The 27,040-nt window shown below is 50.1% G+C and overlaps 1 protein-coding gene across 1 annotated transcript in view; it reads right to left on the reverse strand.

Annotated features, from left to right (window-relative positions):
• Window positions 1-6,246: 6,246 nt before the first annotated feature.
• Window positions 6,247-27,040, reverse strand: part of LOC132832687 (PHD finger protein 1-like) — a 68,863-nt gene continuing 48,069 nt past the window's right edge. Inside the window, exons 10-16 of the mRNA XM_060850780.1 lie at window positions 24,140-24,263; window positions 21,311-21,378; window positions 19,706-19,849; window positions 18,863-18,986; window positions 17,240-17,331; window positions 13,675-13,770; window positions 6,247-9,788 (exon numbers count right to left, since the gene is read on the reverse strand). Of these exons, the coding sequence (XP_060706763.1) occupies window positions 9,401-9,788; window positions 13,675-13,770; window positions 17,240-17,331; window positions 18,863-18,986; window positions 19,706-19,849; window positions 21,311-21,378; window positions 24,140-24,263 (1,036 nt within the window). The 3' untranslated portion in view covers window positions 6,247-9,400. The remainder of the gene's footprint in view (window positions 9,789-13,674; window positions 13,771-17,239; window positions 17,332-18,862; window positions 18,987-19,705; window positions 19,850-21,310; window positions 21,379-24,139; window positions 24,264-27,040) is intronic.

Genomic DNA, 27,040 nt, shown 5'->3' on the forward strand with positions numbered 1-27,040 from the left:
TGGAGTGAATACTGTAAATCTCAGGTCTTGTTGGAGAATAAAAAAAATGTCATTTTGCAGAATATTTCGGCCCAGTGTGTGTTCTAGGTGGTCCGCCCATCAATAGTCAATGGGTCTTGTCGGTTTCATTCACTCATGGGATGTGGCTGTCACTGGCTGGGCCAACATTTCTCGACCTGCCCGAGTTGCTGTTGAGAAGGTGGGGGTGAGCTGCCTTCATGAACCGCTACAGTCTACCTGTTGTAAGTTGACCCACAATGCCGTCAAGGAGGGAATTCCAGGATTTTTTTTATATAGATATTTTTATTGGGAATTTAACATTTTGACAAATTTACAAAAATAAGCAGAATTTTCAAGCACAAACATTAATATAAAAATAGATCTTAAATATATAGTCATCAAAATTCAACTAATCCACAATCATCCAGAGTGTATAGTTGAGTCGCTTACATCCTTCAAATAAGAGAAAATGTTCTCTAATACACTCATAACAGTATGATAAAAAAAAAGGAAGCTATTTCCAAACAATAAGAACAAAATAAAATTAAACATGTTTGAATGGAGATCTTCCCCCTTGTTCTCAGGGGGACTTACTACCTTTCCAACGTTCCACCATATCCTCTCCCAAACAGTGTCCCACCCTCGACCCGGGCGCTCCTTAACAGGATTTAGATATAATACCGAGCTAGAGTTAACAGTGAGCGCCGCACCCCCACCCCTCCCCACCCATACCTGAGTATATCTAATAGCATCAATGCCACGTACAAACACACATAACTATAAAATTACAACTCCAACAGATTACAGTTAAGTATAATAACATAGCAAGGAAGACAACCCCGCTCCCAGAGGCAAAAGTAAAGTAGAATAAAGTATCCATTTCTCCCCACGGAGTGTGGGAGAGGCAAGCCAACATAAATTGTCTCTTACGATTTATTTAACCGAGTCTAAAAGTTTCTTAGCCTCTTCCGATGATCTAAAATTATACTTGGATCCTTCGTGGGTAAAGCATAACGTCGCTGGGTAGTGTAAGGTGTATTGAATATCTAAGTCCCTTAAACATTTCTTCACCTCATCAAACGCCTTCCTTCTTCGTGCCAAAGCCGGGGAGAAGTCCTGAAATAACATAATCTTGGATCCTTCATGAATCATGGCTTTAGGATCCTTTCCAAGCTTTCTGGAGGCATCCAGGAGTATCTGCCTCTCCCTATAACTCTGCAGCCGGAACAGGACCGGGCGTGGGCGCTGGTTTGGGCCAGATCCGCGTACTGCGACCCGGTAGGCCCACTCCACCCTTACCCGATCAGTTTCAGCCCCCAGGTTTAAAAGCTGGGGCAGCCATCGCTCCAGAAATGCTGCTAACTGTCCTTTCCCTTCTTGTTCTTGAAGGCCCAGCAACCGAATATTCTTTCTCCGATTTCTGTTGTCAATATCATCGATGTAAATTTCAAAGGCCCTGATTCTCTGCTCCAGAGCTAGCACCTGTTCTGCAGCTGTTTGAGCTGCAGCCTCGGAGGTCGTGGCCTTTAGTTCCGCCCCCTCCACTCGGCCCTGCAGCTCCTCCATGGTTTGATTCTGTTTCTGCAGCTTTTCTTCGAATGCATTCCATCTCTGTCTGGATTCTGCGATGAAATTGACGAGTGTCGATTCCAATCTAGCAATCATCTCTATAAGGCCTGTTTTTACATCAGCTGCAGCCGGAGGAGAGGAGGGTGGGGGAGGGGTCTTTGTTTTCTGAGAGCTGTGGGGTCCCTTTGATTTACTCATTATCCACTCAGTATTAGACTATTTAAATATAATATTCAGCAGCTAATTAAGATTAAAGAAATTTTTTGGGTGGTTTGGCAAGTGTGGTGGGGACAGGAAACCCACTTTACCCAGGTTTTGGGAAGGGCTCTGTAGACTCAGACTTGCTGAGTCGCCGCCATCTTGGATCTATTCCAGGATTTTGACCCAGTGTCACTAAAGGAACACCGATATATTTCCAAGTCAGGATGGTGACTTGCACCAGGGAGGTGTTCCCATGTATCTGCTGCCCTTGTCCTTCTGGACAATTGAACCCTGATAGATGCCTGTACGTGACCTTGCTTAACATGCAGACAGTGGAATCATCATTGCACAGAGTTTTAAAAATATTTGTTTGCAGATGTAGACGCCATTGTAATTCCCCACAGGAGCAGTTAAGAGTCAACCACACAGCTGAGAGTTTGGAGTCACATGTAAACCTGATCAAGTAAGGATTGCAAGGATTTAGAGATACAGTTTTATGACAATTAACATAGTTTACATGATCATGATCAGTTTACGCTAATTTTTTATTGAATTCCAACTTCACCATCTGCCGCGATGGGATTTGGTTACACATCCTTTGAATGCTAGCCTGGAATTCTGGATGACTAATTCAGTGACATTACCACTGCATTGTTGGTCAGGTTCTGCTGACATGTCGAGATACAATGACGGGGTCTACCACAGTTATCTTTGACTTGTACAGTCAGTGAGATACACAGTCCTCTTTTGCTGGATTGGAGGTGGTTTCAGAACGTGCACGCTTTGTCTGCCACCTCAGCCTGACCACTGGCAATCCTTTGTCTCCACACTTAGCCCCAAAAAGGGGAAACCTCCAATAAACCATGAAGGACATAGATGTGGTGCATCGCCAAGATCTTTTCCCTGGGGTAGGGGAGTCCAGAACTAGACGGCATGGGGTTAAGGTGAGAGGGGAAAGATTTAACAGGCACTTAAGGGGCAACGTTTTCACTCAAAGGGTGGTATGTGAATGGAATGAATTGCCAGAGGAATGAGGGAGGCTGGTACAAGTGCAACATTTAAAAGGCATTCAGCTGGGATTGTTGGGGGATACGGGACGAGATTAACTTAGGATATCTAGTTGGCATGGATGGGTTGGACTGAAGCTGTATAGCTCTATGATTCTAGGACTCCTGGTTGGTGGTCTGGTAGGTCATGGTTCCACATCTGACTCATCCTCTTGTTCCCTCAACTTTTTTTACGTCATCATCTTGGAACATGGCATGAGTCGATATGGGAGGGTTCTCACCGGGAGTTCCTGGGCAGCTAACCCTCCTTGCAATGGATTTGAATAAAGGCTGAGAAGCTGGATAACTTCATTTATCTTCAGCAACGTTTTCACTGGACACGTTGCTCACATATCTTCACCAGTGGCTGAGGGTATTTTAGTGAGCTGCGACCACGGTGAAACCTATATGAAATGGCCCTTTTAAAGCAGTCATCAGCAAACTGTAGTCTAATTGTCTCAGGTTATAAGGTCTGGGAATTCTGGGTGTTGAAACGATGTGACTCAGCAATATTGTGGGGCCCTGCAACTCATTGACCTCTATCCAGCTCAAGCAGTAACACAGGATCAAGAACATTTTACATCTATATTCAAAGAGGTCTATCCCAAGACATTCCCATTATTGTGATGGGAAATAGAATGGTTTCAATGGCTCCCTTATCAGCTGACAATGTACAGTAATACAGGATTATATTATTTCTTCTAGCAATTTTGAGAGACCCAGCCACCATATTGCTTTGACCCAACCATTCATAAGGCCCAGATATCGTTGGTGCAATAATTACAGGATATCACGTCTCACAACTCTTGGAATGACCAATCCCTCATCATAAACGAATGACCCATCCACGTCTCTGGGGTCTCCTTTCTCTTCACAGTACTGAGAGGGGAGAGCATGTGGTGTGCGTGCTGACAATCCTTTGATGCAACATTCTTTAACCCGAACATATCTTTCATCCTATTACTACACCGCTCTGATTTCATTCAGTCTCCGACTTGTTTCTGGTAGAGCTGTGACTGTTATCAATGTAACCACCTCTTCAGCAAAAAAAACAGCATTGCTACATTCAGGCCTTGTTGCAGTAGAACACCCTCTGTCGTTGGCTGTTTTCCCAATACATGCTTCCTCATGTCATCAAACCTCATTGCCCTCAGGTTGAATAAGTTTACCTTAGACATTTTCACTAACACTATGGAATTTAAGTGGCTTGAAGTGAAGGTGAAGAACTTAGTGTGCAAATTTTTTGCAAGCCTATGTAGCACCTAAAATGTCTTTTGCTGTCGCTGTCTATCTCTGTTCAGGCTCTGATAGTGTAAGGGATGGGCAACAAACTGATCTCTGCTTTTCATACATCTGCAGCTGAAACACTACAGCTCTCAGTCCTGCAAAAGATACACCTGCATCAATAATAATGGATAGAAATCGGCCAGATCTCGCTAAAATATCAATCGATAATGAATTTTCTCAAAAGACAACAGCTGAGCTTCTTCCGAATTCTGTAGGATTGAATTATAGGAAAGATGTGGAAGCTTTGGAAAAGGTTCAGATTAGATTTACTAGGATGTTGCCTGGTATGGAGGGAAGGTCTTACGAGGAAAGACTGAGCCACTTAACGCTGTTTTTCTTAGAGAGAAAAGCTTGAAAGGTGACTTAATTGAGACATATAAGATAATCAGAGGGTTAGATAGGGTGGACAGTGAGAATCTTTATCCTCGGATGGTAATGGCTAGCACAAGGGGATATAGCTTTAAATTGAGGGGTGATAGATATAGGACAGATGGCAGAGGTAGGTTCTTTACTCAAGAGAGAAGTAGGGGTGTAGAACGCACTGACTGAAACAGTAGTAAACGCACCAACTTTAAGGGCATTTAAATGGTGAATTGGCCATGCTAAATTGTCCGTAGTGTTAGGTGAAAGGGTAAATGTAGGGGAATGGGTCTGGGTGGGTTGCACTTTGGTGGGTCAGTGTGGACTTGCTGGGCCGAATGGCTTGTTTCCACACTAGCAAAAAAAAAGCACGTGACCTGGGTGCTGGGGTAAAATAAGCTTGGCGGTAGAACTGAAAAAAAATCAAGTGGTGCTAGCCATGAAACTGTTGCTAATTGTCAGAAGTAAAACCCATCTGATGTACAGAATGGCCTTAGTTACACATGACTCCAGACTGCACAGCAACATGGTTGACTCTTACCTGTGTTTATTGCCCATCCCTAATCGCTGGTTGGAGAAGATGGAGAGCTGCTTTAGTAAGCTGCTCTGAGTGCAGGTACACCGACCAGAATTTGACCCAGTGACAGCTGAGGAACGGCGATATATTTCCAAGTCAGGATGGCGGGTGGCTTGGAGGGGAAGGTGCAGGGCCATGCTGGTCCAATGTATCTGCTGCCCTCGCCCTTCTAGATGGCAGTGGTCACGGATTTGGAAGGTGCTCTTGAAAGAGCCTTGGTGAGATCCTGCAGCGCGTCTTACAGATGGTGAACAGTGCTGCCTTAGTGTGGGGACAGTGAATGCTTACGCTGATGGACTGGGTGCTTTAATCTGGACGGGCTGCACTTGAGCATTGTTGGGGCTGCACTCATCCAGGCAAGAAGGGAGGAGAGCACATGCAGTGGCTGGAAACCAAGTCAGCCAGATCGCGTCCCAAAAGCTGAAGAATTCTCCAAAATGGAGGAAGTGTGCAGGACGATGGGGAGGGGGGAACCATAACCGGAATACCACAGTGATGTTAGGAACCTCAACCATTCCTGGTGTCAGGAAGCACAGGATCACTCCAGTGACACAATCCTCACCAACAGAAAACCTAACGAGATTCAAAACCCAAGATGGACAGAGTACTGTTGGGAAAGGACTTGAAAAGCAGCATGGTGGGTGGTGGTGGTGGTGCGTGGATGGGGGCATTAAGATGGATCGAATGAACAGCCAAGGAGTTTTTCCCCAGTTGGGGAGGGGGAGTCCAAAAATAGATAGCAGAGCTTTAAGGTGAGAGGGCGAAGATTTAAAGGGATCCGAGGAACACCATTGTTACATAGAGCGGTGCATGTACGGAATGAGCTGCCAGAGGACGTGGGGGAGGCCGGTACAACATTTAAAAGGCTGTTTGGATGGGTATATGAATAGAAGGGGCTCAGAGGGCAAATGGGACTCGAGTTATGGAGGATATCTGGTCGGCGTGGAAGGGTTGGGCCAGGGGGCTGTTTCTGTGCAATAGACGGTCCATTATCTAAGTGAATAGCATGGCAGAGGGCCCAAGGGATGAATGAGCCACACTGTCTTGCTAATCCGACATTCTGGAAGTTAGTGGAGGTCAGCAGAGAGGCACAGGAGAAACGATGTGCTTGGGAACGCTGCACATTAGCAGCAGACAGGACTGCAGGCAATAAAGACAAAAAACTCACAAGGACAGAGAAAAACAAACCGCATTTTACAAAATAAATACACAAACGAAACAAAAAAACCTTTTATTTTTATATAATATATCTATATATATTTATATATGTGTGTGTACGTGCGTGCGGGTGGGTGGGATGTGTGTGTAGTTTTCTTTTTAAATTACAGAATAACAAAATAATCTCTTCTCCAAAAGAATCTCAAGCGTCGGGGGGTGAGGGGGGGAGGAGGTCTGTTCCCGTACCAGTGATCGGCTCGGGGGGGGGTATTCAATGTTAAGCTAACAACGCGACTAAAGGTTTCAGAGCACAGTGGCTCCTCCCCTTCCACAGACAGGCAAGAGAAGGGGGGAGCATGGGGTATTAGGAGGAGGATCACAAAAGGTGGGCAGTAGGCCGTATAGCTGCAGGAGCAGCTGATACAAAGCAGCAAAGCACAACAAGGTTACACTGTCAGGAAATGGGGGGGGCGTGGGCAACAGGCTGGGGGTCCCTACCCCTGGAGGGAGAACTCTACTACTGGATGCAGCGGCCTTTAGTAACTTTGAAGAAGAAAGTCTTTTTCTTTCAATGGATTGCGCCGAGAGAGTGTTTCTCACTGCTGTTCGGAGAGAATAGGATCTTGGGGCTACAGCGGTAAGGAATCCAACAGAGAATTCCCAGTAACCGCCTTCACCCAGACAGCAGGGGACAAAGTGAAGCACAGAGTGGGTGAGGTCAACACCACCTGACTGGAAGCTACTCAAATGCAGGAGGGAGGAAGGGGCAGAAGGAAGCGAGAGTTGCAAAGAAGTTCAGATGGATGGGGAGCTGGTTCACATGGACGGATTGGCCTGTTTCTGCGCTGTGCAGTCTGAATGGGACTGTAATATTCCCTGTCACAGGTGTCACCCCTTCGCCTCTGATGGCCAATGGTCAGGGACACTGGAGTGCCCTAAGGGACACTGGCTTCGCAATGTTACATCTCCCGGTCTTTCTCCTCACGGACTGCAGGCCTCACTGTCACCAGTGGCTGTCGCTTCACCCCCCTCCCTCCCTGAACTGCTCAATGACATCTTGCAGTCGGCAGAGAACTTGGGAGGAATGAAAATGGTCCTGAAAACGCGACTTTATTTCCCACCTCTCTGACTTGCTTTTTGAACGGGGAACTCCAAACGAATTGAGGAATGAAGAACGCAACAGGGAAGTCTTAGAAGACCTCTCGCTCAATGCTCTCTCCAAGTGAGGGACATTTTGCACCATCCTCTCCGAGACTAGCTCCTCACTGTCCTACTGCACCGGCCCACCCCACCCCCAATCAGCCCTCCAGACCTAAACTGCACTGTTCAAAACATTAAAGGGAGCAGGTTCTCACAGAGCAGATCCTGCAGTGGAAGGGACTGAGAGATAAAGAGGAAAATAGAGAAGGAAAAACAAGCCAGAAAGCAAAATTGGACAGTGGATAACAGCAGACAGGAAGGGATTACATACACAGACACACAGACACACACACACACACACAGACAGACAGACACACACACACAATTTCCAAAGTAGGGGAAGGAAGTAGGCCAGGTACAGGAAACGAGAAACAGCATCGTACACACCCACCGAAAAAGATACAGTATGTAGGAAGAACACAGAGTGAGGTAAAAACAGAGAAAAGGAAATGGGAAAAGCAAGACAAGAGAGAGATGGATAGATGGCAAGGACAGACAAAGAGAGAGAGAGAGAGAGAGAGAGAGAGAAAGAGGGTGAGGGAGGTGGAGAAAGAGAGAGGGAGGGTGCAACAAAGAGAGTGGGGAAGGTGGGAGAAAAAAAAGTGGGTGAGAAAGAGAGGAGGAGAGAGAAAGAGAGAGAGAGAGAAGGGGGAGAAAGAGAGAGAGAGAGAAGGGGGAGAAAGAGAGAGAGAAGGGGGAGAAAGAGAGAGAGGAGGAAGGATAGAGAGAGGTGGAAGGATGGAAACAGGGGGTGGAGAGAGGGAACATGCCCAAAAGACAGCAATAGGGAGTGAGAGAGGGGGAAACAGGCAGAGATGGGGATGACCAGGGAAAGTGACAGGATGTCTAACAGGGAGAATAGCTGACCCCAGGGAAGGGACACAGGGTATAACAGGGTGCAATACTCAAACAGAAAGTGCTTCTAAATTCACAGTCCCATACACAGACCCCAGTGTCCCCCACACAGTTCCATACACCGTCCCCAGTGTCCCCCACACAGTCCCAAACGCCATCCCCAGTGTCCCCCGCAGTCCCATACACCGTCCCCAGTGACCCCACACAGTCCCATACGCCATCCCCAGTGTCCCCAGCACAGTCCCATACACCGTCCCCAGTGTCCCCTGCACAGTTCCATACGCCATCCCCAGTATCCCCCGCACAGTCCCATACACAGCCTCCAGTGTCCCCTGCACAGTCCCATACACAGCCTCCAGTGTCCCCCGCACAGTCCTACACACATACCCCAGTGTCCAAAGCGCACACAGTCCCATTATCAGCCCCCAGTGGCCCCCACACAGTCCCATACTCAGTCCACAGCGACCTCGCACAGCCCCAAACATGCAGTCCTGTGTCCCCCGCACTGTCCCATACACAGTCCCCAGTGTCCCCCGCACAGTCCTATACACAGTACCCAGTGTCCCCCGCACAGTCCCATACACAGTTCCCCAGTATCGCTTATACCGTTCCCCATACTTGACCCAAGATCCCCGACACAGTCCCACTGCACCTTTCTGCCCATTTCTCTCAGAGACTCTGGGCCCAGCACAACCTACATCCCTCGCGTCTCTCAGACTTCCCTGCACCATCAGTCCCACTCCGCCTTTACTCAAGGGGGCTCTTGTGATATTAAACTCTCTCAGTGACAGTCCCCCGTGGCATCTCCATTAGCACACACACTTGCGTTTGGGCAGGGGGTGGAGGGGGTGTGCATACCACGGAAGCCTGAGCGGAAAGGCTAATGGAATGGGGCCCGAAGAAGTGAGGGGAAGAAAAAAAGATTACAAAAACAAAACGCGGGCATTTTAAAAACCGCGCTCCTGATGCCGAGCGGATGCCTGGCTCGGGGAAAGCTGTTTCAAGGTTTGGCAGTTGGTTCCTCGGATCCGCAAACCACCCCCTCTCTCTCCCCCCTCCCAACACAACCCCTTCCTCCCTGCACTCCCTCCCCCTCAGGTGGGACTCTCCCAGCCTCTCTGGGGAGGGGCGGTGGCGGGGGGGGGAGCTAAAATATGGAGGGGCCACCCCACTCCACCAGGTACTGCACTTTGTTGTCCAGGGTGAGCCGGCGGGCCAGGATCCGCACGGTCTCGCCCCGCGCCAGTCTGCCCATCGCCCCGAAGTAGCTGTTGACCGACGAGCGCAGGTAGGAGAGCGGCAGGTCGTCGTCGCTGGAGTCGCATTGCGACCGAGCCTCCATCGGGATGTCGGAGCCATCCTCCTCCTCCTCCTCTTCCTCCTCCTCCTCCTCCTCATCCTCTTCCTCCTCCTCTTCCCCCTCATCCTCCTGCTCCGTCTCAGCGGCGTCTCCAGACCTCTCGTCTGCCCCCTCCTCACAGTCTGACAGACGGTTGCCAATGCCGACAGCCTTTGCCTGAGTGCCCGAATTCTCACTGGGGATGGGGGCGACACAAGGTCACAGCGTCACAGAAGCCTAACAGGTAGGCCCGGCCCAGCCCCACCCTCCTGCCACTTGCCTGAAAACGTGCAAACCCCCACCCTGAGGGTGGAACTGAACCCTGGCGCTCTGAGGCAGCAGTGTTAACCCCTGAGCCACCATATGTGGGCCAGGCTGGGTCAAGATGGCCGACCTTCCCCCCCCCCCCCCCCCAGAAGGACAGGAGCAAACTAGCTGGGCAAACACAGGAAGGGAAAATGCTCCTTCCTGCACGAGTCCCTCAATTTCTGCACATTAACCTTGAAAAGATTTACAAGGATGTTGGCCAGGGTTGGAGGGTTTGAGCTACGGGGAGAGGCTGAACGGGCTGGGGCTGTTTTCCCTGGAGCGTCAGAGGCTGAGGGGTGACCTTTATAGAGGTTCATAAAATCATGAGGGGCATGGGTAGGATAAATAGATAAGGGCTTTTCCCTGGGGTGAGGGAGGACAGAACTAGAGGGCACTGGTTTAGGGTGAGGGGGAGAAGATATAAAAGGAACCTAAGGGGCAACTTTTTCCCGCAGGTGGTGGTACGTGTATGGAATGAGCTGCCAGAGGAAGTGGTGGAGGCTGGTACAATTACAGCATTTTAAAAGCAGTTGGATGGGTACATGAATAGGAAGGGTTTAGTGGGATATGGACCAAGTGCTGGCAGGTGGGACTAGATTAGGTCAGGATATCTGGTTAGCATGGATGAGATGGACCGAAGGCTCTGTTTCCATGCTGTACCTCTCTATGACTATTTCAGTTCCACCCCCCTTCAGGCTCCTCTACTCCCAGTCTATCCAGACATTCAAACTCTTCAGCTCAGGTAACACCCTGGGGAATGGGGGACGAGGGTGAGGGTGAGTCTATCAGCATAGAGACAGTCCTGCAATGCCCCCTGCTGGAGGAGGGGGCTACATGGTAATGTCACAAGACTCCAGAGACCTAGGCTTCATGAGGAAAATTATCGGTTCAAACCCTACCAAATCATAGCTACTAGTGGTGGATCTACAATGAAATATCAATAAAATTTCAAATATTAAAAACTAGTTGAGCGATGGTGATCCTGAAACAAGCACTGGCTGTTGCAAAAATCCATCTAGTTTGCTCATATCATTCAGGGAAGGAAGTCTACAGTGGTTAGCACTACTGCCTCACAGCACCAGGGCCCCAGGTTCAATCCCATTCTCATGCAACTGTCCGTGTGGAGTTAGCACATTGTCCCCGTGTCTGTGTGGGTTTCCTCTGGGTGCTCCGGTTTCCTCCCACAGACATGCAGGTTAGGTGGATTGGCCATTGGAAATTACCCACAGTGTCCAGGGCTGTGCAGGCCAGGTAAGTTAGCCATGAGAAATGCAGGGTTGCAGGGATAGGGCAAAGGGGCAAATCAATATGGGATGTTCTTTGGAGGGTCAGTGTGGGCTGAATGGCCTGTGCCCACACTGTAGCGCTTCTATTAATTGTTTGCGACTTCAGACCCACAGGTCAACTGTGAGCTGACCTTGTTAAAGCCTAGATCAAGGACAACTAGGAACATCACACCAATGTCCACATCCCATGATGAGATATACACACATCTATGTAGCAGATTGAACATTACTGCTTAACGTGTCCTTAATGTAACAGTGCGTTATAAGATATGCAGATATGGTAAGCTGAGATTTTTTTTTAAATCGTGAACTCAACAGGAGATAATCGCAAGAGTACCAAGTTTCCAAGGAAACCGTTTATATGGAATGGGAAACGAGTACTGATTGGTTGGCAAGTGGACTTTGATTGGTTGAGATGTTGCCCCGGCAAGTGCACCAAGGCAACGGTTATTCACAAAGCTTTTGCTTTAAATTAAAACGAAGGTGTCAGCAAATTTAACGCGTCGACAATTGCGCCACTTTCAATTGAACAGAAGCTTGGGGGACAACTTCCCCTCGGGTCAATTCACAAGGCAACACCTCAACCAACTTGCCATCTGGCACCCACCTCCCGTGCAGGACAAATTGGCATTCCCCCTCGAAATATGGGCCCCTTGTAGCTGTCCTGAAAAGCCGATCATTAAAGTTTTCCTTCACGGAGATACACAGCAGGGTTACACCTCGCAAGTCAAAGTGTACATCATACATCATATGCAGGAAAAAGTTACACCACGTAGGACTACAGTATGGCAGAATTGGAGGTGGTTGTGAGGATGGTTTACTGGATTGACAGCTGAAATTTGCCGGTTGTCTTGATGATGATAGAGTCATAGAAATACACAGCACGGAAACAGACCCTTCGGTCCAACTTGTCCACGCTGACCAGATATCCCAACCCAATCTAGTCCCACCTGCCAGCACCCGGCCCATATCCCTCCAAACCCTTCCTATTCATATACCCATCCAAATGCCTCTTAAATGTTGCAATTATACCAGCCTCCACCACTTCCTCTGGCAGCTCATTCCATACACGTACCACCCTCTGCGTGAAAAAGTTGCCCCTTAGGTCCCTTTTATATCTTTCCCCTCTCACTCTAAACCTTTGCCCTCTAATTCTGGACTCCTGACCCCAGGGAAAAGATTTTGTCTATTTACCCTATCCATGACCCTCATAATTTTGGAAGCCTCTATAAGGTCACCCCTCAGCCTCCGAAGCTCCAGGGAAAACAGCCCCAGCCTGTTCGGCCTCTCCCTGTAGCTCAGATCCTCCAACCCTGGCAACATCCTTGTAAATCTTTTCTGAACCCTTTCAAGTTTCATAACATCCTTCCAATAGGAAGGAGACCAGAACAGGTTGGACAGACTGGACTTATTTACACTGGGGTTTAGAACATTCAAGGGTGACTTGACTGAAGACCCGAAATGATCTTGAGAAGATGGATGTAGAAAGGATGTCTCCCTCTTGTGGGCGACTCCGGAACTAGGGAGCACCTGTTTTGAAATTTGGGATTACATTTTCAGGACAAGTGGGAAGAGAATTTTTTTTCCCTCTCAAGAGACTTTGGAATACTGCCTCAGGTGGAGGAATGGGGGGGGGGAATTATTGACTATTTTTGAGGACGGAGATAGATAGATTCTTAGCCGGGGGCGGGGTCAAAGATTAATCGAGAGTAGATGGGAACGTGGAATTCAAAATACAAACAAATCAGCCACGATCTCGTTGATTGGGAGAGTAAGCTCAACAGGATGAATAATCTACTCCTGCTTCTATTTTGTATGTTCGAGTTTTATCACAGTGTATTATGTAACAGCTACATGAGTGATACGCCCCTTTATCACACAATGGGCGATATAACTCTGTAACAAAGTATGTTCTAAAATGTTTACATGCACACACCCTTGGTACAATAAGTGTGTTTAGATAAATACACAGTTGGGCTACATGTGTTTATATATAGACCCTCTGTCTTAAACATGCACAGGAGTTTTACAACTTTGCAACAGACTGAATGCTCCATCCCTGTGACATACAGTGTGGGATATAAACTATATGCAGGCACACTTTAACACAGTGTGTGCTTATTTAATACATACAGGAGAGTTACAGCCGGTGACTCCCATGGTGTTACACAGGTAGCAATAATGTGGAACACTTGGCCTGGAGAGAGTTGAGGCAGACGGTATTGATGGACATTACTGATGTTTTTGAGATTAAATTGGTTAATGTTTGACGCATGGGAAGATGCTGAGACAGGGTGATGGACATGGGGGAATAATCCAAGGCTCCCTGTGTTGGGCTGAATGGCTTCCTTCACTGGTCTCCTTCCAGGTTTGAATGGCTCTTTGCCTGGTGAATGGCTCCTGACTTGAGCTGCTCTGGGGGGAGTGGAGGGGAGGGGGGTTGTGGTGGTGATGGGGTTGTGTGGAACGTCATTGAGGGTCTCTTACCCATACTCGAAGGAGGAGGATGAGGATGAGGACTCCAGACTGCGGACTGCGTTCGAGGATGGCTGGATCGATGCGTACATCATCTTTGGAGGCGTCCTACCGAGGGAAAAGAGAGGGGGGGGGAGAGAGAGAGAGAGAGAAAAAGAGAGAGAGGAGGGAAAAGAGAGAGAGAGAGAGAAAGAGGTGTAGAGAAAGAGAGAGAGAGGTGTAAAGAAAGAGAGAGGGAGGAGGTAGAAAGACAGGTATATAGAGAGAGAGAGAGAGAGAGGAGGGAAAAGAGAGAGAGAGAGAGAGAAAGAAAGAGAGAGAGAGGTGTAGAGAAAGAGAGAGGGAGGAGGTAGAAAGACAGGTATAGAGAGAGAGAGAGAGAGAAAGAGAGGGAGGGAGGGAGGTAGAGAGACAGGGGAGGTAGAGAGACAGAGAGAGAGAGAGAGAGGTGTAGAGACAGGGAGGAGGTAGAAAGACAGGTATAGAGAGAGAGAGAGAGAGAGAAAGAGAGGGAGGGAGGGAGGTAGAGAGACAGGGGAGGTAGAGAGACAGAGAGAGAGAGAGAGAGGTGTAGAGAGAGGGAGGAGGTAGAAAGGCAGGGAGAGAGAGAGAGAGAGAGAGAGAGGGGAGAGAGAGAGAGAGAGAAAGAAAGAAAGAGAGAGGTAGGGAGGTAGAGAGACAGGGGAGGTAGAGAGAGAGGGGGAGGTAGAGAGAGAGGGGGAGGTAGAGAGAGAGAGAGAGAGAGAGACAGGGAGAGAGAGAGAGAGGGAGAGAGAGAGAGAGAGGGAGAGAGACAAAGAGAGAGAGAGAGAAAGAAAGAGAGAGAGAGAGAGAGAGAAAGAGAGAAAGAAAGAAAGAGAGAGAGAGAGAGAGAGAGAGAGAGAGAGAGAGAGAGAGAGAAAAAGAGAAGACAGAGAGAGGGTAAAGAGATAGAGAGACAAAAAGATCATTGAGCCATTATACTGCAATCACAAATGTCATATTTGTACACAGGGTGCTCTAACTGAAATGGCTGGTGGCATTGCTTCGATGGGCCAAATCACCTCTTCCTCTGCCTGATGTCCCAGCTCTAATTTTCAGAAACAAATTACAGTCACAGGGAGAGAGGATTGCATCTTCAGGGTCATGGTGAAGGACATAGAGCCATGGAGTCTGAGTGGGCCATGGGGTCCAAGGCGCTAGTGCCAACAGGATGGGTGAAATGGACCAGGTATTGTGATAGATTTACTCCCAGGTGCTGTTGCTCGAGGTGTGGTGGAGGGGCGGTCGGGAGATGGAAGCGGGCAAAATTCCAAAACAATGCCGTGGGGTATCGCAGCAAGAGCGTGGGTGAGGCCAAAGGTGCGTCTGGCTGTGAGGCACACTCCCCCAGGGCACTGCACTGGAGCGCTGGCCTTGAATCACGTGCTCACATCCCTGGAGTGGGACTTGAGACCTTCCCTGGTTTGGAGGGGACAGTCCTGGCCACTGAGCCGTGCACGGTGCGGTATGTGAAAGAGAAGCAGCAAACAGGGTGCTGGGCAGGAAAAGGAGACAGGAAATGGTGACACAGAAAACGGTCTGATACTGGCACAGATAGCGAGGCTGGGTCATTCCGTTATTCCAACTTACAGACCCAGAGGGTCAGAAGTCTGAGGATACAGGGGCAGCCCATTGACAACGGAGATGGGGAGAAATGTCTTTACCCAGTTCGTGGGCAGACCTGAGGAATTCCTACCACACAAAGCATGGAGGCCAAAGCATAGAATGCTTTCAAGAAGGATATAGTTCTTAGGGCTAAAGTGACCAAAGGGTAAGAGGGGAGACAGTGGAAACAGGGGACTCAGTTCAATGACTAACCGTGGCCCTATTGAACAGCAGAGCGGCCGTGAAGGGCCGAATGGCCTGCCCCTGTTTTCTGTCTTTCGGGCGGAACAGGGCAACCAGAATTGGGGCCTGACACCAGGCTATCCCAGCCAGCCCCTCGCCCTGCAGCACACCCCCACCCTCAATCCCCGCAGCAGCCCAGGGGCGGGTGAAGCCCAGGATGTTTCTCCACCACCTTCCCACCAGACCAGGGTAGTGTGGCAGGGAAAACAGCCAGAAACCAACGTCCCAGCCGCTCCTCCTAAGCCGAGTGAGGGGCTGTCCTCCCAGCTGCGGTCCAATGATCCAACTGGTGGTACTTAACGCACATTACCCACTCACCCCAGCTCACGGGAGTCTGCTGTACGCAGATATCACCCTCTCGACTTGTACCTTGCAATAGGAGGACAGGTTTTGGCGGGGGCGAGTGGAGGGGTGGTGTTCAGGAAGTGAGTTACACGCCCAGGAATTCCCAGCTGCTGCAGTCACCATATTGATACCGTGGTTCGGTTCTGGTTAATACTGATCAACATCGGGGAACGCAGTGTGAGATTTGCCGATGCGGGTCAATCCAGGGAAAGCTGTCTGGTTGGTGATGGTCACTGCCTCGTACTATAGTGCTACAAATGTATTTGCTTAAGGGGTCATCAGCATCTACCTCCCGTCCGTATATGCCCTTGACAAGGTAGTGGTGAGCTGCCTTCTTGAACTGCTGTGTCCACGGACAATGTGCCGAAGGAGGGAATTCGTGGATTTTGACCCAGCGACAGTGAAGGAATGCCGAGATATTTTCAGGTCAGGATGGTGAGTGGCTTGGAGGGGAACTTGAAGGTGCTGGCATTCCCACGTCCTTCTAGATGGATGTGGTCGTGGGTTTGGAATTTGCTTTCTGAGGGTCTTTGGTGAATTCCTATAGTACGCACTGCTGCTGCGACTGAGCGTCGGTGGTGGGGGAGGAAGTGGATGTGGTGCCAATCAAGTGGGGGCTGCTTTGTCCTGGATGGTGTTGAGCTCCTCGAGTGTTGTTGGAGCTGCCCCCATCCGGGGCAAGTGGGGAATACAACCCTCACACTCTTGTATGTGGTGGACAGACTCTGGGGAGTCAAGAGTGAGTTACTCACTGCAGAACTCTCAACTACTGAGCTTCTCAACCACTGACCTGATCTTGGACAGTGTTTAGATAGTGAGTCCGGGTCTGGTCAATGAGAACCCCCTGTACGTGGGAGAGTCAGTGATGGTAACGCCACTGAATGTCAAGGGGGAATGGTTAGATTGGTCTCCTCCTGGAGATGGTCATTCCCGAGCACATTTACTACTTGCCATTTGACAGGCCCAGCTGGGGATAGTGTCCAGATCTTGTGGCACTTGGATGTGGACTGCCTCAGCATCCGAGGAGTCATGAATGGTGCTGAGCATTGTGCAGTCATTGGCGAACATCCCCACTGAGGATGGAGGGGAGGCCATGGTTGAAGCAGCTACCCTGAGAAACTCCTGCAGAGACCTTCTGTTTAATGTCAACGTCAGACCTTGTAGCTCTTTTGCACCGATTCACAGGCTCCACCAGTGTCTCTCAGAGTCCAATGGAACATGCTCATTGGCCTCGAACAGTACTCCCTCACTGGGGCACACAAAGCCCATTGGCCGAAACCCAACATGATGAGGGGAAACGTCTGGAGGGCGTAAGATTCCTCGATCATCAGTGAAAAGTAAAGATATTAGACGGTGCACCTACCTCTCGGTACTCTCCCTGATGGCACACGTGTTGGCACTGCCTCGGCAGCCTTGGTAAGACTGGTTGGGGCTGGAGGGGCTCGGGACCACGTTCTGCAGGCACAAAGAACACTGACTGTCACCTCCCCCCCTCCTTGATCTCCAAAACCTTCCCAGAGCCCAGCCTCTGAACCCCGGGCAAAGACACGCTCCGGCGGCTGGAGGGAGTCCAAACCAAGCTCAGTCCGTGGAGACTCCCACTCCCACCACAGCACGCATCGGTCACTCCCTCAAACCAGACACCATTCCCAGAGGGTCAGAGTGGACACGGGAAACCACACCTGGAACGGACAGGGAAGGAAACGTGGAACGCTCTCCAATCAATGGCTACAGAGGCTTACTTCTTCATAGAATCCCCAGTGTGAACGCAGACCATTCGGCCCATTGAGTCCATAGCAACCCTCTGAACAGCATCCGACCCAGACCCATTTCCCCCCCTCCTCCTACATTACCCCCGTTATCCCCCATTTCCCATGGCTAACCCACTTAGGCTGCACATCCTTAAACACTATGGGGTGTTATAGCGTGGCCAATCCACCCTGACCTGCACATCCTTGGACTGTGGGAGGAAACCGGAGCACCCGGAGGAAACCCACGTAGACATGGGGAGAATGTGCAAACTCCACACAGTCAGTTGCCCGAGGCTGGAATCGAACCCGGGTCCCTGGCGCTGTCAGTGCCAACCACTGAGACACCTAAAGTTCTCAAGACAAACATCAACTGATTTTATTTTCCTCTTGTTGGTGGCAAAGGGGACCGAGGGACATGTAGTGGAACTGGGCAAGTTACAAATCAGCCAGATTCCCAGAGATTTTATTGGTATGTGCCCTCAAGTCTAGGAATACAAGGGTGCAGTGAAAAGGGGACAGGATCACCACTCGCTGGTGCAATCGTGGGTTACAAAGGCAGAATTAAAATAAAAGACAACAGGAGAAATACAAGTAACAGGAACAAAAGGGAAGAAAAAATTTCCAGATCTTCTTAAAGGCCTTTCTCAAAAAAAATAAGGAGAATGGAACACTCCGTCAGCCAGTCAGTCTGGCATCGATCACCAGGAAGACCACTGCCTTCCATCAACTCAGAGTCGGGATGGTGGGAGGGATGGAGGGGTTGGTGTTTTGGGGGGCGCGGGGGGTGGGTGAGGGTGTTTTGCTACCAACTGAATGGTCTCACCTTCTACATATTTACCACATGGAGGGCAGCGGTTCAAGGCAACGGCTCACCCCACTCTCCCCCAGGGCAATCACAACCGGAGATACAACGCTGCTGCAGGGGATGGAGCTGGGGCGGGAGGCAGTGGTGGTTTGGTAGGGGGGTGGGGGGGGTGGGAGGGGGGGGGGGGGGGGGTTGATGTTTATGACCGAATACCGTGCCCCCAAAACGGCTCCATCCTGCCACCGTGACGCACACACACTGACGTGCACGTACAGACACCCTCACCCCCTTCACACACACACACACACTCCTACAGAGAAAGAGACAAGAGGCAGACACAGACTCTCCTACAGAGAGAGAGAGAGACAAGTACACACACACTCCCACACACACTCCCACACAATCCCTGTCCCGTTCTCTGGGAGCTGACCTGGCTGATAGCTTTCTGTAGCAGGCGGCGTGCCTGCCTGGTCTTCAGCTCGTACAGGTCCTGGGGCTCCCTCTGGGAAGGACGCCTCTTGGCCTTCACCTTCTTCACTCCGTCAAGCTCAGACCTGGACCGGGTATACAAACACCAAACCTTTTCAGGGTCTCACCTTCCCAAAGTGACAGCACCTGAACCTGGATGGTGGGCACAGGACGGCAGTGTCAGGCTCCCCACGACCCTCAGCCTTGCCTCCCAGCTTCAACCTCCACTTCATGATGAACAGCAGGGTCAGGACTTACTGATCTTCCAGAGCAAGGAGCTGACCCTGACCGGGTCTTACAGACTGGCACATCCCACGGTTCAGGACTACGTGCTGAGGAATGCTTGGGGCAGCTACTACCAAGGGGCAGTGGGGAAAGACCACTGTCAGGGCAATAACATTCCTAGGGTTAATGTGTTATAATCCCCCTTAGCTTGTATCAGAACATGCATCGTTTCTGATCATTTGATAAGTGTTCCCAATGTGCATTTGGATCGGGGCATCCAAGAGACCGATGTGCTCAATGGTCAAACAGCACTTTTCATTCCACCTTCTATAATACCCGACGCCGACAGGCTTGGGAATAATTAATAAAGCAAGAGGTCGTTTGCACTGAAATGAAGCAGGAGTAATTTAATAGCGGTATCGATCTTCAACATGGATCAAAGTGGAACTGGAAAGGCATTTTCCACACAAACATCCTGTTGTACTCGCGTTACCCCAGTACGCAGCGACTGTATATTGGCACAAGCGCTCTGCCAGTGCGGGGCATGGGGTGCTGTCTCTCTGGCCTGGCCAACACTGACCTTTTGTGAGATGAGCTGGCAGAGGACTCCATCAGCTGGTCTGCAATGGCACACAGGGTAGCAGCAGGCGGGGGCTGAGGTGGCACCCGCTCCTGTAGGCCAAAGATACACTTCTTCTTCTTGATCTCCTTTCCAGATACAAATCTGGAGAGACAGAGAGAGAAAGAGACAGCAAGACAGAGTGTGGGTGTAAGTTGTACAAAAGGAAGAGACAGGGTCTCTCTCTCTCTCCCTCTCTCTCTCACACACACACACACACACACACACACACACACACACACACGAAATAGAACAAGATTTTAAAAGTTTTCTGCGATGGGGGAGCAGTTGTGAAGAGAGAGAGCAAGAGACAGAGACGAGTGGAGAGAGAGGCAGAGAGAGACACAGACAGAGAGAGACACAGACAGAGAGAGAGACAGACAGACACAGACAGAGAGAGACAGACAGACAGACAGACAGAGACAGAGAGAGAGGCAGAGAGGCAGAGAGAGAGAGAGAGGCAGAGAGAGAGAGAGAGGCAGAGAGAGAGGCAGAGAGAGAGAGAGAGGCAGAGAGAGAGAGAGGCAGAGAGAGAGAGAGAGGCAGAGAGAGAGAGAGAGGCAGAGAGAGAGAGAGGCAGAGAGAGAGAGAGAGAGAGAGAGAGGCAGAGAGAGAGAGAGACAGGCAGAGAGAGAGAGAGAGAGACAGGCAGAGAGAGAGAGACAGGCAGAGAGAGAGAGACAGGCAGAGAGAGAGAGACACAGACAGAGAGAGATACAGACAGAGAGAGAGAGATACCCACAGAGAGAAAGAGAGAGAGAGAGAGAGAGAGAGAGAGAGAGACAGAGACAGAGAATGATCAAGTTGGTAGAGTAAGGAGAGATAACAAAAGATGATGGAGAGAAAGAAAAAAAAGAGAACGAGAGCAAAGATAGTGAGAGTGAATAAGAGACAAAGGGGAGAGAGAGAGAGGGAGCATGAGAACAAGAGGAAGTGAGCAAGTGGAGTGAGCTAGTGAGAACACACAGGAAGGGGTTAATGAGAAATCGTTGGGAGAATACAAAAAGTGTGGGAGTGGGGGAAGCAATGAAAAATATTAACTAAGCGAGAGAGGAGGTGATCAATAGAAGGAAGAAATCACTCCCGCCCAGCAAAGAGACACGCTCATACTCCTCCCCTACATACACAGTGCAAGTGCCTGTGGGAGGACCGAGTCTGCCTCACCCTGCAGCAGTGGGCGCACAAGATGGAAAACTGTGTTCTCCCAAATCAGGTGGGGGTTGAGGAAAATCTCTCTTCCCAAGGCAGCAGTGGGTATTAAACTGATTCAACACGGAGTGAGAGGCTTTTCTTCTTCAAGGGAATGGGGCAGACAGGCAGGTGTACAAAGTTAACACCATAAACAGACCAGTGGCGATCTGATCAGATAGCAGAGCAAACTCAAGGGGCCGAATGGCCGCTGAATGCTCCATGTTACTACTCCGATATGTTAGGATCTCACAGAGGGATAAACGTGGGCTGGGAGGCTGACATTCCTAGTGCAACGCCAGAGTGGTACACACATTTCCAGAGTGGAACTCACCAACACAACAAATGCTGAAGATTTCCAAAGGACCAATCACTGACCTGCTCCTGTGGCTGTTCAGGGCGTTGAGGATCTGCTTGTAGCGTTCCGACTGGGAGGCACTGGAAAGCTGGCCAATGGGAGACAACATGTGAGGTTAAACAGGCCAGACAAGCACAAAATCACCCAGGCAGAGTTCACACCAAGGATCCACAATCAAGAGGCAGAGACCGAGTCACCGTGCGCACGAGAGAGAGAGAGAGAGAGAGAGAGAGAGACAGTGTGTGTACGAGAGAGACAGCGAGAGAGACAGTGTGCGCACGAGAGAGAGAGACAGTGTGTGCACGAGAGAGAGAGCGAGAGAGACAGTGTGCGCACGAGAGAGAGAGACAGTGTGCGCACGAGAGAGAGAGTGTGTGCACGAGAGAGAGAGTGCGCACACGAGAGAGAGAGAGAGTGTGCGCACGAGAGAGAGAGAGAGAGAGAGTGTGCACACGAGAGAAAGAGAGAGAGAGAGACACTGTGTGCACGAGAGAGAGAGAGAGAGTGCGCACACAAGAGAGACAGAGAGAAAGAGAGACAGAGACAGTGTGCGCGAGAGAGAGAGAGAGAGAGACAGTGTGCGCACGAGAGAGAGAGAGAGAGAGAGAGACAGTGTGCGCACGAGAGAGAGAGAGAGAGAGAGAGCGAGAGCACGAGATCATTGCAGTTGAATTCAATAAGAATCTGGAATTACGGGTCTAATGGTGACTGTGAATCCGTTGGCAATTGTCAGAAAATCCCACCTGCTTCACTAATACCTTTTAGGGAAGGAAATTCTTCTGTCCTTACCTGGTCTGGCCTACAAGTGATGTGGTGGACTCTTAACAGCCCTCTGGATAATTAGGGATGGGCAATTAATGGGTAAATTAAGGGAAGGGGTGCTCTGGTGTGGTGTCTGCGACATCGGGCCCGTAACATCGAGATCACGTGTTCGGATGCCAACCTGCCACCGCCAGAGCTGGCACCACCCCATACCCCAGGGGGGAGTCTCCCGGCAAGTGAGGAGCAGACTCCCCAGGCCTGTCTCCCCACCAGCCTGACCTGCAGGCTCCGGGTCTGCGGCTAGGCCCAGGCCACCTGAGAGGGCCGGCAATAGGGGACAGAGGTGGACCCCGACGATCGATGACTGGAGGCAACGACTGAAGAAGCAAGGGGGATGGAGAACAGGAGGGACAGGGTCCCACCGTCCCCAGGCCCCAGCTTGAACGGGGCGGTCGGTGAAGGGGGAGGGGAGGGGCAGCAGGGGACGCCCATAACCGAGACCCCATTTCAATGACCTCCGGCAACCAGAGGAGGGACAAGATGAAGACAGAAAGACGAACTTGAATGCAGTAATGTCGTGCATTGTGTTCAGCATTTCAAGATGGCGACAGAGCATAGCGACACTTTGAGCATAACACGTAACGAAACACTTTTCACTGTGTTTCTTTTCATACCTACGTGACAATAAATCTAAATCCTTTCCCGGGGACGCAAGGACCACAAGCAAAGCTGTCCTTTGCCACCCATCCCTGTCACACTAGGCCAGGCCGGGTCTGGACAGGAGATTTCCAACTCAAGGTCCAGCAAAGGGAAGGGGGGGGGGGGGGGGGGGCGGAGAGATTAACGAATCGCACAGATTCCTACGACAATCAAGGTCACCGTGATGGAGGTCTGCTTTCAACCCCAGATGTGATCCGCCCAATTTCCACTGTGCCCGCTGCCCAGTTCACACCCTCACCTGCACAGCGTCAGACTCCCGACCCACCATCTCCCCAGCTTCCACCTTGCCTGTCGGAAAACCGACCCGGATCGGAGGAAAACGGCTGGAATTTCACCCCGTCCGACACTCTTTACAATAATCCCATTGGAATTCTCACCCTGAAAATAGAAGTGATGATAGCTTCCCCCAACCACCACCACTCCCCCCGCCCCAGAAAAATAAAACTTGCAGAAGGTTCTGAAAAACATGGTGGCACGGTGGCTCAGTGGTTAGCGCTGCTGCCTCAGTAACAGGGACCCGGGTTCGAATCCAGCCTCGGGTGACTGTCTGTGTGGAGTTTGCACATTCCCCCCGTGTCTGCGTGGGTTTCCTCCCACGATCCAAAGATGTGCAGGTTCAGGGTGAATTGGCCATAGTGTTCAGGGACGTGCAGGTTAGGTGCATTAGTAAGAGGTAATTCTATTCTATTCTACGGTCAACTGTCCAGGCGTTCACGATGATTTGACTCTCCAATTCCCATCACAACTGATGCGATTGCACAGGGCCTTGGTGAGACCACATCGGAGGAAGCATGTTCCGACTGGGGAGGGAGTGCAGATATGGTCTGCCAAACTGAATTCTGGGATAGCAGGACTGACATACGAAGACAGATTGGATTGGTCAGGTTGACGTTCCCTGGAGTTCAGTCAAACGGGATGGGGACATCTTGTCAACGGCTGTAAAATTCGAAGGGAAAACAGAGGAAGGATATTCCCAATTGGAAGGGAGGTCCAGACCTGGAAGGGTCACAGTTTAAGAACATGGGGGTAGGCGACTGAGGAAGTGAGGGGGAGGAGAAATGGCTTCTCCCAGAGAGTGGGAAGCCTGTGGAGTTGAGTCCAAAACACTGTTTTTCCAGGAGGAGTTAGGCACAGCTCTTGGATCATAACAGATTAAAGGATGCGAGGAGAAAACGGGAATAGGGTGCAGAGTTGGACGATCAGCCATGATAGTCACCAATGGGTTTGAAGGGCCAAATGGCCAATTCCTATTCCTAACATTGTCACAATCGCCCCGTGATACTGGGACAATTGGGAAGGTGCCCATCTCTCTCTACACGCCCGTCCCTTTCACGCACTAACCCCCGAAGACCCGTCACAACACGCACCTCACCAAGCAGCAGGTTGTCCCAGTTTTCGTTGGCAAACGCCAAGATCTCGCCCTCAAAGTCAAAGTACTTCTTCCTGCAGCAGGTGCTGAGGTGGTAGAGGATCAGGTGTGCAACGTCAGCCCTGGGAAAACCATACAGAGTTTTAACTCGCAGTGCCCACAGCGAAAAACCCAACCCTGCCACAGGCCCCTCTCTCACCTACCCGGACCGAATCACCACCCACTTGGTGCCTTCAAACCAAAGTTACAGCGAAATCCTTCCATGGGGATTCCTGGGGTGGTAGAGGGCAGAGACAGAGAGATGGAGAAGGCAGGGAGGAATGGGAGGAGGAAGAGGGGAGAGGGGCAGAGATTCAGTGGTGGGAGAGAGAGAAGAGGGCATATGTATATATAAGAGACAGTGCGAGCGAGAGCGTGCGCAAGAGACAGAGCAGGAGATCACGAGGGACTGAGAGCGAAAACAAGAGCGAAAGCGTGCGCGAGGGACAGCGCGGGAAGTAAGTGGCACAGTGGTCTGGCTGGAGGCAGGAGAGATGAGGGTAAGTGGGCCATAAAGGACACTAGAGAGGCTTGCTAGTGTACATAGAGTTATTGAGACGCAGAGCACAGAAACAGACCCTTCAGTCCAACTCGTCCATGCCAACCAAACTTCCTGACCTAATCTAGTCTCATTTGCCAGCGTTTGGCCCATGTCCCTCCAAACCCTTCCTATTCATATATCCATCCAAATGCCTTTTAAATGTCGCAATTGTACCAGCCTCCACCACATCCTCTGGCAGCTCATTCCATACACGTACCACCCTCTGCATGAAACTTTAGCCCTTAGGTCCCTTTTATATCTTTCCCCTCTCACCCTAAACCGATGCCCTCTAGGTCTGCACTCCCCTTCCCCAGGGAAAAGTCTATTTACCCTATTCATGCCCCTCATAATTTTGTAAACCTCTATAAGGTCACCCCTCAATCTCCGACGTTCCAGGGAAAACAGCCCCAGCCTGTTCAGCCTCTCCCGGTAGCTCAGATCCTCCAACCCTGGCAACATCCTTGTAAATCTTTTCTGAACCTTTTCAAGTTTCACAGCAGCCTTTCGATAGGAAGGAGACCAGATTGCATGCAATATTCCAACAGTGGCCTAACCAATGTCCTGTACAGCTGCAACATGACCTCCCAACTCCTGTACTCAATACTCTGACCAATAAAAGAAAGCATACCAAAAGCCTTCTTCACTATCCTATCTCCCTGCGACTCCACTTTCAAGTAACTATGAACCTGCACTCCAAGGTCTCTTTGTTCAGCAACACTCCCTAGGACCTTACCATTAAGTGTATACGTCCTGCTAAGATTTGCTTTCACAAAATGCAGCACCTCGCATTTATCTGAATTAAACTCCATCTGCCACTTCTCAGCCCAGTGGCCCATCTGATCAGGATCCCGTTTTACTCTGAGGTAACCTACTTCACTGTCCACTACACCTCCAATTTTGAAGTCATCTGCAAACGTACTCACTATACCTCCTACGTTCACATCCAAATCATTTATATAAATGATGAAAAGCAGTAAGTGACACTGAAAATCCAGGAATGAGTGATCACTAAGTCTACAAGGGTAATACAGGAAGGTGGAATTAAGGCAGAAGATCAGTCATGGTCTAGTTTAATGTTGGAACAGCCTTGATGGGCTGAGTGGCCTACTTAAGCTCTTATTTTCTTTGAAACCGGGTGAGCCACATCTCCTGGGATTGACTGCATCTCCTTGCAACATTCCTTCTTTTTAGCTTTCACTTGCAATGCTTCTGATTCTAGTTTCTGCTTGATGGATATCGCCGTCCCATTGCTGTCGCACAGTCCTCCTCCACATGATGAGAGTCTGTACTGACCCAGGGACCCGCCCCATTGGCTGCATGGTGTCTGCTGAAAGCTCAGACAGATCGTGAATGCCTGAGGTAGCAGCAGAGTTGGGTTGGAGCATTGCCCTGAACCCAGCTCAGCTGCTGTCCAATGGTGGCTCCTTTACCCAGCATCCACGGCAGCCACGAAACCCCTCTATCCCTGGGACTGAGCCTTGAAATCCTTCAGCTCCGCAGAGCCAGCGCTTGAGCTGCCGCTGTGGATGCTGGGTCAGGAGTTCCCCATTACAGACAGAAGCCACTTCCTGCAGCCTGCCAACTCTCTCGGTGGCCTGTGACCCTGTGTTACAACTCCCAAACCAACGCGACATTTCATCAGTCACGTTCATTCCCCACTGCGGTTTTGTGTGGTGCAACGAGACTTCTTTGGGATGATCAATTAGTGCCCCTTACGTGCGGACATTGGTTTTTCTTGAGGGCTGGATTAGGCAGCATCTATTACCATGGGCAGGAAACGTATATAGCAGGGCCCACGGTGTTAAAATATTTAGTGGGAAGGGTGGTGGGGTGTCCAGGAGAAATGCATTCTCCAAAAGGGTGGTAGGGACCTCAATCTCCCTGCTCAGTGGAGTGCATGTTAAAATAAAACATTCAGATGTAGACATGCTGACCCAGAATGGAACCTGAACTGAGGTAGTAACTCTATGGCAGGTCACTCTAAAGGACCCTGTACCAACAACCAGCAGAACAAACATCATATATAAAATACCCTGCAAGGACTATAACAAACGCTACATCAGACACACGGGCAGGAAACCAGCCACCAGCATCCACGAACCCCAACTCGCCAGCAAAAGACATGACCCACTATCACTAGTATCCTTACACACAGACGAAGAGGGACGCCAGTTCGACTGGGACAACACCTCCATCCTGGGACAGGCTAAAGAGAGTTACGCGTGGGAATTCTTGGCATTCAAACCGGAATTCCATCAATAAACACATCAATTTAGACCCTAATTATCCCTCTTGAGAAAACAACTGGAAATGATATCA

Source organism: Hemiscyllium ocellatum, chromosome 35 (assembly GCF_020745735.1).
Source record: "Hemiscyllium ocellatum isolate sHemOce1 chromosome 35, sHemOce1.pat.X.cur, whole genome shotgun sequence".
Lineage (NCBI taxonomy): Eukaryota > Metazoa > Chordata > Chondrichthyes > Orectolobiformes > Hemiscylliidae > Hemiscyllium > Hemiscyllium ocellatum.